The sequence below is a fragment of the Ziziphus jujuba genome, chromosome 3 (assembly GCF_031755915.1).
Source record: "Ziziphus jujuba cultivar Dongzao chromosome 3, ASM3175591v1".
Taxonomy (NCBI): domain Eukaryota; kingdom Viridiplantae; phylum Streptophyta; class Magnoliopsida; order Rosales; family Rhamnaceae; genus Ziziphus; species Ziziphus jujuba.
This window is the reverse complement of record NC_083381.1, coordinates 18604378-18618523: the sequence shown is the minus strand read 5'-3', so window position 1 is coordinate 18618523 and position 14146 is coordinate 18604378. Positions and strand designations below refer to the sequence as shown.

The 14146-nt window shown below is 31.4% G+C and overlaps 1 protein-coding gene across 1 annotated transcript; it reads right to left on the bottom strand.

Moving 5' to 3' along the window:
- Positions 1 to 247: 247 nt before the first annotated feature.
- On the bottom strand, positions 248 to 1468 carry LOC125423214 (uncharacterized). Its single transcript, XM_048476861.2, has one exon. It carries the CDS (start codon positions 1466 to 1468, stop codon positions 248 to 250), a length of 1221 nt encoding a protein of 406 aa, XP_048332818.2.
- Between the last annotated feature and the right edge of the window lie 12678 nt (positions 1469 to 14146).

Sequence of the window (14146 nt, the reverse complement as noted above, 5' to 3'; positions counted from 1 at the left end):
TCATCAGGAAGACATGTCAAGTTCAATGATGATGGGGACGCATAAAAGTATTCTCTTGTGATTGTTGCCATTGAATGACTTGGAATTGTATATGGTATCAATTTATTTTCACAACAAAGTTTAAAATAAAGATGTATTCGACATATATTTCTAATGCATAAAATATATAAATATATATAACAAAAACCAATCAGAGAATCCATATTCTTCCAAAAAAATAAGAATAATGGTGATAACACCCATGTATTTAATTCGTTCTTCTAGCGTGCTTAATTGAAGGCACCAACAAGAACACATCACGAAGACTAGACCCAGTATTAGAGATGGGAACACTTTTTGTATTTATCTGCACACTTTCATCCTCCAAATTGAATTCTTGAATTGTAAACTTTAAATTGCACCCTTCAATTCGAAACCAAAGTGGATAGTATATTGAATTTGCCCTACATCCAGCAAAATTCGATGCTAAAACTGAAATACATAAATTTGAATCATTAAAGTTTTGCCTAAAAAATAAACAATGACCATCTAAGTTGTCAACTGGAATGATATCAAATTGTCCATTCAAGCATATGGTTTTGAATATCTTATATCTCGTCTGATTGTGCCAATATCTATGAACCATTAGAAGTTCACCATTGGTGGTTTCCACAAAAGTTGAGAAAAAAGGAAAACCATAGCTGACCTTGTTTGGTACTACAGCAATTTCTCTTAACTCAGGGCTCCGAGAAGACCCATTAGAAGAACGAATTATATCCAGAGAAAAAAGTTTACTCGATCTGGAATCAAAACCAAGTATAAAATTTTTGTAGAATGTAAACTTAGGTATTTCAATACCCTCATCTACTAATAAACAGGTCCAAAACTCATCACCGAATTTCAGATGTGCTACTAATAAGCAATCACTACGAATTGTGAGTACCTCAAAAGATCCCAAACTAGGGTCACTTGACAATGTAAAATTTTCAAAATCGTTGAAAGGAACCAAATTTTTTTTGCCTGGGATGGATATCGGTGGAAGAGGAATAACAGTGCCACAAATTGGGTTTAAAAGTTGTATAACACGGTTTCCAACATCCTTGTAAAACAACCAACCATAAGAAGAACCAATACACTCATGGTTTTTGTATTCTGGAGGAATATGTAATTTGTTGTTGAGGATTTGATCAGAGCTGTCGAAAAGATTGTATAAACTTAACTTTCTTTCTTGGCTAACTTCCAAATCTATAGAGGATAACAATATCCCGGGAGGTTGGTGGTTTATGAGCTTTCTTATGTTTTCTTGGTGAATCAAAGCCTTGGAACTCCATGGTTTGCAGACGGAGCTAAATCTGATTATATCAGAAAGATGAACCAACTTTTCTAAGATTAAATCTAAAAGATCATCATGAAGACCTGCCCAGTTCGATGATGATGATGATGAATTTGAAGAGCATCTCTGTTTCTCGGCTTCTCTTCTTTTTGCCATTTAGTATTGTTGAAACCTTGAAAGAAAGAAATTTTGAGAGGGAAAAGACAGTGGTAAAGTAAAGTTAAATATCAACGACTAAAGACTCGTACTTAGATTGGAAGAAAGAAACCTACTTTGTTTTTTGTTAAAGAAAAAAAAACCTACACTCTACGAGGTAAATTGCACAAAATCCACTTCTTTTTCTTTTTCTTTTTTTTCTTTTTTGTATTTTTTCTTCTTTGCGTATAAACCATTGGATTTTTAATAATTATAATTGTATATACAACGTCTTTAGGTTTTATTTAATAATTAATGAGGATTGATAAAGTTAAAATTATCGTTTTAAAAAACAGAATGATAAAGATAAAATTAATATAATAAAAATTATTGTTTGAAAAAAAGAACGATAAAGTTAAAATTAATGTATTAAAAGACTAAAATTTCCTTTTTTAGAAGATTTTTTTTTTTTTTTTTTGATATATGGGATGGGGAAATTCCAATTCAGAATAGCTGCTTTTGCCACTCTTTAAATTAAAAATAATAATAATAATAATAATAAATCACTTTATAGTTGATCCAGCTTTTGCTTCTCCCTCGGGGATCTCATGAGGCTTTTATTTATTTATTTTCATTATTATTTTTTTTTCTCTGTTTGTCACGTAAAAGTGGTTCGGTGCTTGAGATCGGACTCCCTTCTATTGAAATTAAGATTACATCTTCGTTTTTATTCGAAGTGCTTTTGTTAATTATATCATTCTTTCAGGGTTGCGATGCTTATGTTGACAAAATAAAAAACAAAACCCCACTTTTTTGTATTGTTAAAATTTTATATATTTGAAAAACCGTTTGGTAGTTTTAAAAAATTAAAAAAAAAAGGTTATTGGTCAACATGTTATATATTTGACCCCATAACATAAGATAAGAAAACAATACTATATACATATATATATGAGTTGAGTTCGTACCTAGCTTGACTTGTTATTATTGGAAACAAAATTTCCAAGCTTAGTTTGTTTTTTCTTTTTCTGTCCTGTATGGCAAATTTTCCAAGCTTAGTTTGTTGTTAGAAAATACCTACCTCACGAGGACAGAGTATTAAAATAGCGTGCTTACTTTATTATTATTTATGTATTGTTTTTTTAAGGGAATTATTAATTAAAATAGAGGTAAGAAGAGAGGCTAGGCAATAACTAAGAGTGACATATCCCATTTTACTGGGTCCAAAAATAAAAATAAAAATCCAATTTTACATGATGTTCATAAGAAGAATGCTTATCCATTTCTATTCAAGCATTATCACTTGTTTATCCCAAAAAACAAAAAAAAAAAGGCATTATCTCTGATAAAAATCAGATGAAGACAATATATATATATATATATGTATATATATCCAAACAGGTCGAAGTAGATCTCAATAAAAAAAATTAAAAAAACTGAAAATCAAAAATCAAAATTGAAATTAAAATCGGACGTTTAACAACGACAAGCGGAAAATTCCGATCGAAATTGCCCCAAATCTCAAATTTCTAATAATTTATTTGACAATATTCCCAATGAAAAAATAAAAAAATCATATGCAAACCGATCGTGGTAGAACTATTAAAATAAATAAATAAAAAACAAAGAAAATAAATTATGGGACACAATGAAAATTCAAATGAATTTGAAGGGCCGGTTCGAGGCCTGAGCCGAGGAAACCTAATGGCACTTACATAGAAAGCCCAAGAGAATCTTGAATATCCCTCCAAGCCCAGCTACCCTCTTTTCCACTTTTAACGTAATATATATTCTTCTATCCATGTTTTTTTTTTTTTCCCTTTTTTATAAATATCTTCTCTCTAAATGAACCTACTAGTTCTTTTTTTTTAAAAAAAAAAATCAAAACATGCTTAATGTTTGGGAATTGGGATTTTTTCTCTGACGTAGCTATAAAAAATAAAAAATAAGAAGAAAAAATCATGAGGAAATTATTATAACACTATATATACAATTATATATACGCAAAAAATATAAATTATTTTATTATTTAATATATAATTAAATTGAATAAAATATTATACAAACAACACAAAATAAAATAATTTAGGATTTCAACAAATAATTATAGCAGAAATGGAAGTCCTCTTTTGAATTTCCTATAATCTATTGGATGAGTTAATATTATTACTAATTAATCTAATGCTAAAGGTGCAATGATTTTATTGCCATTTGTCAGGGATACTACAGCAAGTCCTAGGAGCTTGTTACATGGTACTGAGTCTTGCTTTGAGCCCCAAAAGTAGTCCACTAATTGAGCAACTGTTTATATATAAACTTTTTTATTTGGACAAACTATTTATACAAACTGTTTACGCCCCAAAAGTAACAAGAACTTAACTTCCACCATTTTCCATTTGGATTCAAAGAACTACCTTTTTACCTCGGATTGTAATGTGAATTGAGTTTTCTAGATTTACCATACAAAAAAAAAAAAAAGAAAAAAAAACATATGGAAATACAGCTTCATGTTAAAATAAACAACACTACTAGGAAAAACCAGAATCTTGGTTTCCAAAAAGGATTAGCTCTAGCTAGCTACAACCTAAAAATAGATCTTGAGCTTGTAAGACCCATAGGTTATAAACATAGTACTGTAAGATCTGATTCCCTTCCAAAAAATTTTCTAAGCCTAATAACACTGATAACTAGCAGCCCCAATAACATACTGCAGGTGAAACAAAAGATCACTCTAATTTCAGAATTTGTTTCACCCAATCTCTCAGTAGGAGGAGTCCTTATATTGGTGTGATAAAGCAGCCAATATTAACTCTTTATCTCCAAATTACCATGAAGTATGAACCCTTCAACAAGATAAATGAAATACATAACAAGCTAACTTAGACAAATTAACCTAAATACCATAACTTCACGCACCCTCAAACACATTGAGCTCATAAGGAAACAGCACTGTGACTTAAATTTCGATAATTTACATCAACACTATAAATCCCACATAACATTTATGGCCTCACTGGGCATGTGGTTTCTCCCTACCAATCTTAAATTACCCTGGACCAACCAAAGAAGAACAAGAGAATTAATAAAGAATGTCATATAATTGTGTTTCTAACAATAAATGTTGAACCTACAAAACATTCTGAGGTGCCACTAGTTCTGCTTCAGTGACATCTCAATTTTCATTTAAATAAATAAATAAATAAGCGTAGCGTTTGTTTCAATTCCCAAATAATAACAGAATTTAACAGCCTTTATGAACCATATAGAACATTATTTATTTATTAATTTGTTTGTTTATTTATTTTTTAGTAAACAATTGAACAAGTACATCTAGGTTTCACTATCTTGTGGGTCCGTTGGGTTAGGAAGAAAATCAGTAAAAATGAAAAGAAAACCACCCATACTTCGAAAGTTTTATACGTGATTCAAATAGATAGTAATTGAACTAACATGCTTGCCCTAACCAAAAGAATTCTCTGAATAATTAACGATTTTTTTTTTCTCACCGTTTTTTCTATAGTCAAACATAATTAATAACTAAAAACCAAAAAAAACCCAATTAATTAGAATCGATTGTATCAAATTAATTAGATTACTGTATCAAATTTCCGGAGAGGAAAAACCTCTTCCTTGGTTGCTTGCAAGCTTCCCTGCCATGACCAAAAGGAGACCTGTATTTTCACATGTTTGACTTCGAGAATTTGGTTGGTCTCTCTCACTGGAATATGTTTCTAACGATGTCATTCCGCTTATTGTGCTATTCGCTTTAAATTAATACTAAATACATTTTTACTTTTGCTTGTAAACTAAAATTGTCAGGACCCATCCAGAGTTCCTCCCCGGAACCCTAGACAAGCCCTGATACCAGGGAAATACCACCGAACCTTTCAACGGAAAATCCGACAGCACCTCCCATAAGGGTAGGACTAACCAAAAATTTTCTGCACTGAAAACACACTTCTATAAACATCCCCTTATTCCTCCCACAATACTACAAGTTGATTCCACAAATTTCAGCACTTCAAAATAAATAACAGTAATCCAGTGCATAATAAATACATAAGTGTCCAATACAGTATACAGAGCTTCATGAAGTACTACTAAGTATAGAATACAACATGGATGAAAGAAGTATTACAACTGCAATAAAAGAAGAACAGGGTACTTCACGAACTAAGACAGCGATGAAGATCAAGTCTGCTCCGGATGAACACCGACAACCTGGTACCTAGAGGAACGGAATTTAAAAATATGAGATGCTAATCATCTCAGTGAGTGACCCTATCTACTATACAATTATAATACCACGATAACTAAGTAGATAAATAATAATTAATTGGAAATAATAATTTCTCTCAAAACCCTTACAATTCTCTCGGTTGGAAAAGTTCCCCTTTTAAAACTTTTTCACAAAACCCTTTGTTCGTATTCCCCGAAAACCAAGACATCAATTTATTCACTAAATATCAAATAAAATATAATAAGTCAAGCATCCAAAAATTATAATTAAAAGAAATTAATTTATTGAATAATTAAGTAAAGGAAAAATTAAACCAATTTAAAATCCCCAATCAAATAAATACCAGAAACAGTAATAATTATATTTTTAATTCCAATACGATTTCAAAATATTTATTTTAAAATTCCAGTTCTAAAAATCACTTGATGCACCCACTATATACCAGTGGCGCCAACAGTACCCAGCGTCCCAAGGTACTGCCAGACAGGAGGTTATAGAAAGAAACCGGCATACGGTTGCATGGCGTCCCACCGCGCCGCTGCTAACTGGTGTCCCGGCCATGAAGGGGCGGCCTACCCTCATCCGATGGCAACCACAGGACAACCTCATAAAATCACCTACGCGCTACTCACACCCACCTGCGCGCTAATCACATCCATGTGTACACTAACCATATCACATATAAACAGAACACCAGTACGTGCACGGTGCATCTAAAAATCATAAAATCCACATATTTATTTTATATCTCAAAATCTCAAATTTTCCTTAAATATACCGGGTTTATTCCATCCAATTAAACTCGGAAATTCTCCACAATTTTTTTATAATCAACGTCATAAATTCCATGAAAATTCAACTCCACCAACTCCCAAATCCACCAATTTAAATATTCCAATTTTTCCAATAGCATAAATAATTCTTGAAATATAATAATTAAATCACATAATATTTCATGGGCATACTTTATAAAAATTGAAGTCACCAACATAAACAAATATTTTCCTTGAAATATTTGAAAATCAAATCATGCCCAAATTAATATTAAAACCACAAGAATTTCGCAATCCTCAATACCATAAAATAATTTTCACATTTGCATAAATTTATATAATGCATATTTTCTTTAATCAAAATAAATTCACCAATAATTCCGCAATAAATCAATTAAATATTTGGCACATTGAATTTAGATTCCAAATATTCAAATCACACATAATATTCACCAATTTAATTCCCGAAATTAATTTGAAGGTGAGTCACTCACCTGGAGCATGCAATTAAACCACGATCCATCATAGGATCGATTCCACAACTCACCCGTGCTCCTAAAACACAATTCACACATAGTCAAATAAAATAATATTTTATTCGGGTAAATAATACCCGGTACCAAGGGGTCAAACACAAACGTTATCCAAAATTGACAAATTATATGTCTATGGAAAGCTTGTGAGATGAGGATCACATTACCGACCTCCATTGAGTTCAATTCGACCGGCGGTGGCCGGAATTTGGTCGGAAAGATTCGGCCGAATTTAAACTTGAGGGATCTCTCAAACGGTGAGGATTTTGGGCAATCTAACCCCGGAAATGGACTCAGAGGGGTCGAAAATGGTGGGATAGAGGTATGGGTCTGGCTGGGTTGGTTGGAAACGGTGAGAATCGCCAGAAAAACTTAATCGGCAGCCGCCGACTTCACCGGCCCGATTTGGGCGCCTCCGGCGGCGACTGGCCGGGAAAATTGGAGGTTGAGGTCTCGAGGAGCTGGGCTTCACCGGTGGCCGGTGCGTGTGGCCATCCGGCAACTGAAATCCGGCCAAACGGTCGGTCAAAGAGAGAGGGGGAGAGAGTCAAAGGAGAGAGAGAGAAGTCTCTGTGTGTTTCTTGTCTCTGTCGGGCTCGGGGAAGAAGAAGGGAAGAAAAGGAAAAGAAAAGAGAAAGGTGTTTTCCCACGTGGGGAAAAGAAAAAAGAAAAAAAGAAAGAAATTAAAAATTAATTAAATAATATTAAAAATAATATTATTATATAAAATAATAATAATAAAATAATTTGGTTTTAAACATGGTTGATATGTGGCATCTCAACATAGTGACACATGGTCACCTTCATTAAGTCACACATGGCACATCATTACATGTTTAAAAATAATATTAAAATAATACGGTGTTTGAAAAAACTCTACAGGTCCATAACTTTCAAACCATATGTCCAAATCGGACGTGCCGCTAGTCTACGGACTCGTATCGACGAACACTTTACAACCATACATGAGTCAAAGCTCAACTTTGAATGAATAAAAAGTCAACTCCGGCACCCCTTGGATAGTTTGGACCTCAACTTGTTTTGCTCATAACTTTCAAACCGTAGCTCCATTTTCAACGTGCTACTAGTCTACGAACTCATGCCAACGTGTACTTCGTAACGGTACCTCAGTCAACCTAGAATTCCATCTAAGTCAAAAAGTCAACTTTTGACCTCCTTGGATTAACGGTCAACGGTCAACCTCGATCAAAATTGGAAAACTTTCGTTGTACTTTGGGACGGGGTGTTACAAAAATGCCTCCAAATTTATAATTATTTTTTTAAACAAAGTTCTCACATTTATATTGATAGATTATTTTAGATCATTATACGAATAGCTGCAAAAACCTACTATTTTTTGAACAATTATCCAAGTCAATTCACTTCACCCCGAATATTAAAAAATAATAAAAAAAAGGGAAATCCAGCCAAAACCAAAAAAAAAAAAAAAAAAAAAAATTCAAGAAGAAAATTATATATATGATATGATGAGGTAGTAGCTAGGTTGATTTTAATATTGGAAACAAAATTTTCAAGCTTTGTGTGTGTGTTTTTTTATTTTTCTTTTCTTTTATTTTGATCTAAAATTTTTTGAACATTTATTGAATCAATTTTCGCCTTGACTTGTTGTTTAATTGCTTGGAGGCATAACTTGCTTCAAAGAAAAAGAAATGGAAAAAGAGGAAAACACCCGTCTCACGAGGACAGAGTATTAAAACAGAGTGTACACTCTGTTTATTGTTTTTTTAGGGAAGTATTAATTAAAACAGAGGGAAGATGCAGAGGCTATGTAAAGAAGGGTTACATATCCAATTTTATAGGTCCAAAAAAGAAAGATATCCAATTTTACATGATATTAATATGAGAATATAGTCTGTTTAAAAGCTTAACCTACAGAATTTTAATGAATTTTTTAAAACAATTTATATGGAAATTACAATTAGTTATAAAATCTCATATCTACTGCTTATCCGTTTATGTTTTGAGCATATCTCTTGGGAACTCAGATGAACACGAGATATATATACAAATACATAATTCTTAGTTCATATCAATAAATATAACAGTGACTCTTATGATTTATTGCTTGCAACAATAATCGCGCTAATCTTTCTTTCAAGCATTAATCAATTGATCAAAGTTTACTACAATGTATAAGAAAAATAAAAAAAAAGCCTACAATATTTAAGTTACTAACAAACAGTCCTTTTCTAATTTAAAAAAAATAATAATAATAACCCTTTTTCTCGTTTATTAACTATCAAACAATTTGTATTCAAATGCTAAATTCAAAAATCAAAACTATGTTTATTTGTTGTGTATTGTCAATCAATAGGTAATGCAAGTCATTTTTATCAACGAAAACTTTCAATAGGATAATCAAACGCAAAATAAATTATTCAAATAAACATGTATTTGTCATATATTTGAGGTGTAAAAAAACCCGGCATAAACAAAACCCATAACGAAAAAAAAAAAAAAAAGAAAGAAAGAAAAAAAAAAAAAAAGCTGAATAGAGAGTCCAGTTCTGCAATTGCTATGCATCCAATGCATGTTCTATCCGTGCTTAATTGAAGGAACCAGCCAAAAAAGACTATCAATCATAGTATCGTCAGAGTTAGGAAGCATTTGCTCTTTATTCTGAAAACTTTTATCCTTCAAGTTGAATTCCTTAATTATACACTTGTCAAATCCATCTCCAGCCAGCAGTATCTTTTTTATTTAATATATCGAATTCGCTCCGCATCCAACGAAATTCGATGCTAGAACCGAAATACATTGATTAGAATCAAAAAATTTACCAGAAAAATGACCCTTCAAAAATAAACAATCACCGCCTAAATTCGGAGTTGGAGTGATATAAAATTTCCCACTCAAGTACACAATTTTGAAGATTTTATACTGACTTTTACTATATCTATGCACCATTAGAAGATCACCATTGGTGGTTTCCACAAAAACTGAAAGTTTAGGTGAAGATTTCATAACCACCCTATTAAGTGGAATGTTTTTTTAGCACAATTCTCCGGGAGGAAGAATTTGTAGACGAATGAATTATATCCACAGAATAAAGTTTACCAGACATGCTATTGAAACCAAGTATACAGTTTTTGTAGAATGCAAAGCTAAACCACGCGTTATGAAAAATAAAATGCAATCCTTCTGACATAATCCAAAATTCATCACCAAATTTATGATGGACTACTACATATTCGGGACCTACACAAATTCCAAGTACCTCAAAGGATCCCAAACTAGGGTCACTTGACAATTTAAAATCATGAACATCTTTGAAAGATAACCCAATTATAGGAGGAAGACGAATATGTGTGCCACAAATTGGGTTTAAAAGTACTACAACACACTCCTTCAACTCCTTATAAAACAACCAGCCATGAGAAGAACCAAAACACTCATAGTTTTGGTATTTAGAAGGAATACTCAATTTGTTGAGGATTTCAGAGCCATTAGCTAAATTATATAAGTTTCACTTTCTTTTGATCATTGGCTTTCTTCTTTTGTAGAAGGCCGGATACCTAGAGTTTATCAACATCCAAAGAGGTTGGTAGATTTTAAGCTTTATTAGCTTCTCTTTGTGAACCAAAGCCATTGAATTCCATGATTTGCATACGGAACTAAATCTGATTACATCAGAAAGAGAAACCAATTTTGCTAAGATTGAATCTAAGATATCGTCTGGAATACCTGCCCAGTTTGATGAGGAATAGTTGGAGGAGCATCTCTTTTTCTTTAATTTTATTTTCGAAGAAGAAACTGATTGTATACTTTGTGAAGGTGGAAAAAGAAAAGGTAAAAAGTTAAAAAGTTAATATAAAAGTTGGAAGACGTGCCAAGTTTGATGACGAGGAATTTGAGGACCATACCTGATTCTCTTCTGCTTTTCGTTTTCCCATTATTGCAAGGAACCTGATTAGTGACGACGGAGTATAAAATAAATTGTATATATATATATACACACACAGTTAGATCAAATAAGGTCCAATTTTATGGTTTCATTAACTTTATTTGATTTTCATTGTGTAAATATATATATTTATATATACAGTCCCTCCACCATCATAATATACTTATTTAAAATTTATATATATTTATATATATTAGCCAGTGGACTCCTGTTTTTACTATAAAAGCTTCTCAGTGTGAATCGCTAAAAATTTTCCAACGCGTGGTCAAGTCTGGATTTTTATTTTTTTTTCTTTTATAGTTATTCTAGCTAACAATTTTTTTTTGAGCAGAGAAGACCATATTGTTGAATTTGTATAATGTGGTCGCCCCATATTTTAATTTTGATTTTTTTTTTCAATTCCAAATGAAGTATTAATGGTTAATCACTCTATTACATACTAAATATATATACATATATATAGATCCAAAATGGAATTTTGCCCAAAATGAAACCTTAAGCCTAAGAGTATTTTTAATGGTGAATATGATTCATGCTTATGTACTATAGTAATTAATACCATCTAAATTTAAATAGCATAAATATTTTAAAATTGTTCTCCAATTATAATGTGCATAAAAAGATATATATGGCTATTAATTAAAAGAATATTTTAACATTTCAAAATAATTGAATTTTTAAGAAAAAAATTATATTTTAGAAAATTTTAGAATGTCTGATAAATCCTCAAGAGTCACATTGACATTGTCTATTTTTTTTCCTCACCACAACTCAATTTGACAGGGTGTTTAGACAGATTTATTGGGGAGGTTGTGTTTTTTTTTTTTGTTTTTTTTTTTTCTCTTTTATGGTTGTCCATTTCTCCACGTAACCAACAAAAAAAAAAAAAAAAAAATCTAGCAAGCCATTAAAAATGTTCTAGATGTGTATATTTCTGTTAAAATATATATATGCCTTTTCAATCAATTTATTTTTTTGGAAAACATTTCGGTAGATGAATATATAAGATTGATCTTAAAAAAAAAAAAAAAAATTATATAAATATGGCTAATTATTACGACCTTCAGTTTATTTTATTTTTTTACGGTAAAAAAACATTGCAATGATAACTAAATTTAAAATACAGTAGTGCTATGAGAAGTTTACCTACTTATTAGCAAGTGATGTGGCAAAAACGAAGTGTGATTATCTTATTAATTAGTTGAACGTTCAATATAAAATAAATATTGTTAAGTGAAACTTCAATGTTCTTTTTTATTTTTTCATTTGGATGTGGAAGTTTGTCAAGAGGCCTAACTGAATCAACGTTTGGCATTCAATTAACAAAAAGTTGAAAACAGAGAAAATACCTACCTCACGAATAGAGTTTTAAAACAAAAGGTTTTTATTCTTTTTCTTCTTTATTTATTATTCAAAGACAGTTAAGATGAGTAGGACAAAGGCTATTTAAAGAAGAGTAAAATCCAGTTTTATTACTCTTTACACGATATTCATAAGAGAGTAGCCTCCCTAGTTTCAACAATAAAATTGAAACTGACATTTTTTAGAAAAGAAACTAATATGGAAATTATAATTAATTATTACAATTTCACAGCTACTTCTGTTCCACTATCAAACACGTGCATGCATTTTTCACTTTTTACTGATGAAATAGAATCGTACCACCCTAATAAAAACAGAGGTATGAGGACGGAGTCTATGCAAATAAGGGTTACATATCCAATTTTACTGGGTGGGCCCCAAAAAAAAATGGAAAAAAAGAAAACTGATTTTACATGATATTCATAAAATAAAGAATAGCCTGTTTAAATCGCGTAACCTCCCTAATTTTAATGATAAAATTGTAATTGACATTTTTTTCAAAGAATTAATATGGAAATTATAATTAGCTATTAAAATTGCTTGTCCGTTTCTTTTTCAAGCATCATGATCCCTTGGTAAATTCGATCAACAGGAGATATACACTAAACAGTAAATTCTGAGTATGCATCAATAAATATGAAAGTACAATAATCGCTTTAATCTTTCTCACGCATTAATCGGCTCATCAAAGTTAACTACAATATCTAAGTAATGACAAAAAGGAAAAAAAAGAAAACCTATCATATTTAAGTTACTTACAAATTAACAGTCTTCTTCTAATTTCTGAAAGAAAGAAATCCTTTTTCCTCGTTTATTAACTATCACACATTTTGTATTTAAATGTTAAATTCAAAAATCAAAAACTATGCTGGTTTGTTGAGCATTGTCAATCCACTAGTTAGTGCAAGCCATTTTTATCAACAAAAACTTTCAATGGGATAATGAAATGCAAAATAAAAACCTCCATATATTTCAAGTTTAAAACACCAAAGCATGAAGAAAACCCATAAAAAAAAAAAAATTGAGAATTTGGTTGAGCGAATGCATATGTATCCGATGCATGTTCTAACCGTGCTTAATTGAAGGAGCCAACCAAAAATGAGTATCAAACATAGACCCAGCATCAGATTTGGGAAGCATTTGTACTTTTGTTCGAAAACTCTTATCCTTCAAGTTGAATTCTTCAATTATACACTTATGAAAACTAACTCCTGCCCGCCATAACTTATCTGTATAGTAAATTGTATTCGCTCTGCATCCAACAAAATTCGACGCTAAAACTGATATGCATTGATTTGAACCTGCTAAATGGTTCTTCAAAAATAAACAATCACCACCTAAATTCATAGCTAAAGTGATATAATATTTCCCACTCAAGATCACAATTTTGAAGATTTTATACTGCTTTCTTCTGTATCTATTAGAAGATCACTATTGGTGGTTTCCACAAAAACTGAAAGTTCAGGTGGCAAATCTTCAGAGAAAATTTTATTCTCTGTAATAATTTCTTGTAAGTCAGTTTTCTTTGAAGAATGAATTATATTCAGATAATAAAGCTTACCCGAATCGCAATCAAATGCAAAGCTAAGCATGCGGTCAGGATGCATTGTTACTGAAAAAGTCCAAAATTCATCACCGAATTTATGATGGACTACTAGGTCACCACTGGAACCTTCACAAATTGCAAGTACCTCAAAGGATCCCAAACTAGGGTCACTTGACAAAATAAAATCATTAACATCTTTTAAAGATACCCTAGTTATCCGAAGAAGACTAATAACGATGCCACAAATTGGGTTTAAAAGTACTACAACACGCTTCTTGTACTCCTTGTAAAACAACCACCCATGAGAAGAACCAAAACAC

Coding starts and splice junctions, on each gene's coding strand:
- LOC125423214 (XM_048476861.2), bottom strand. CDS start 1,468: ATGGCAAAAAGAAGAGAAGCCGAGAAACAGAGATGCTCTTCAAATTCA.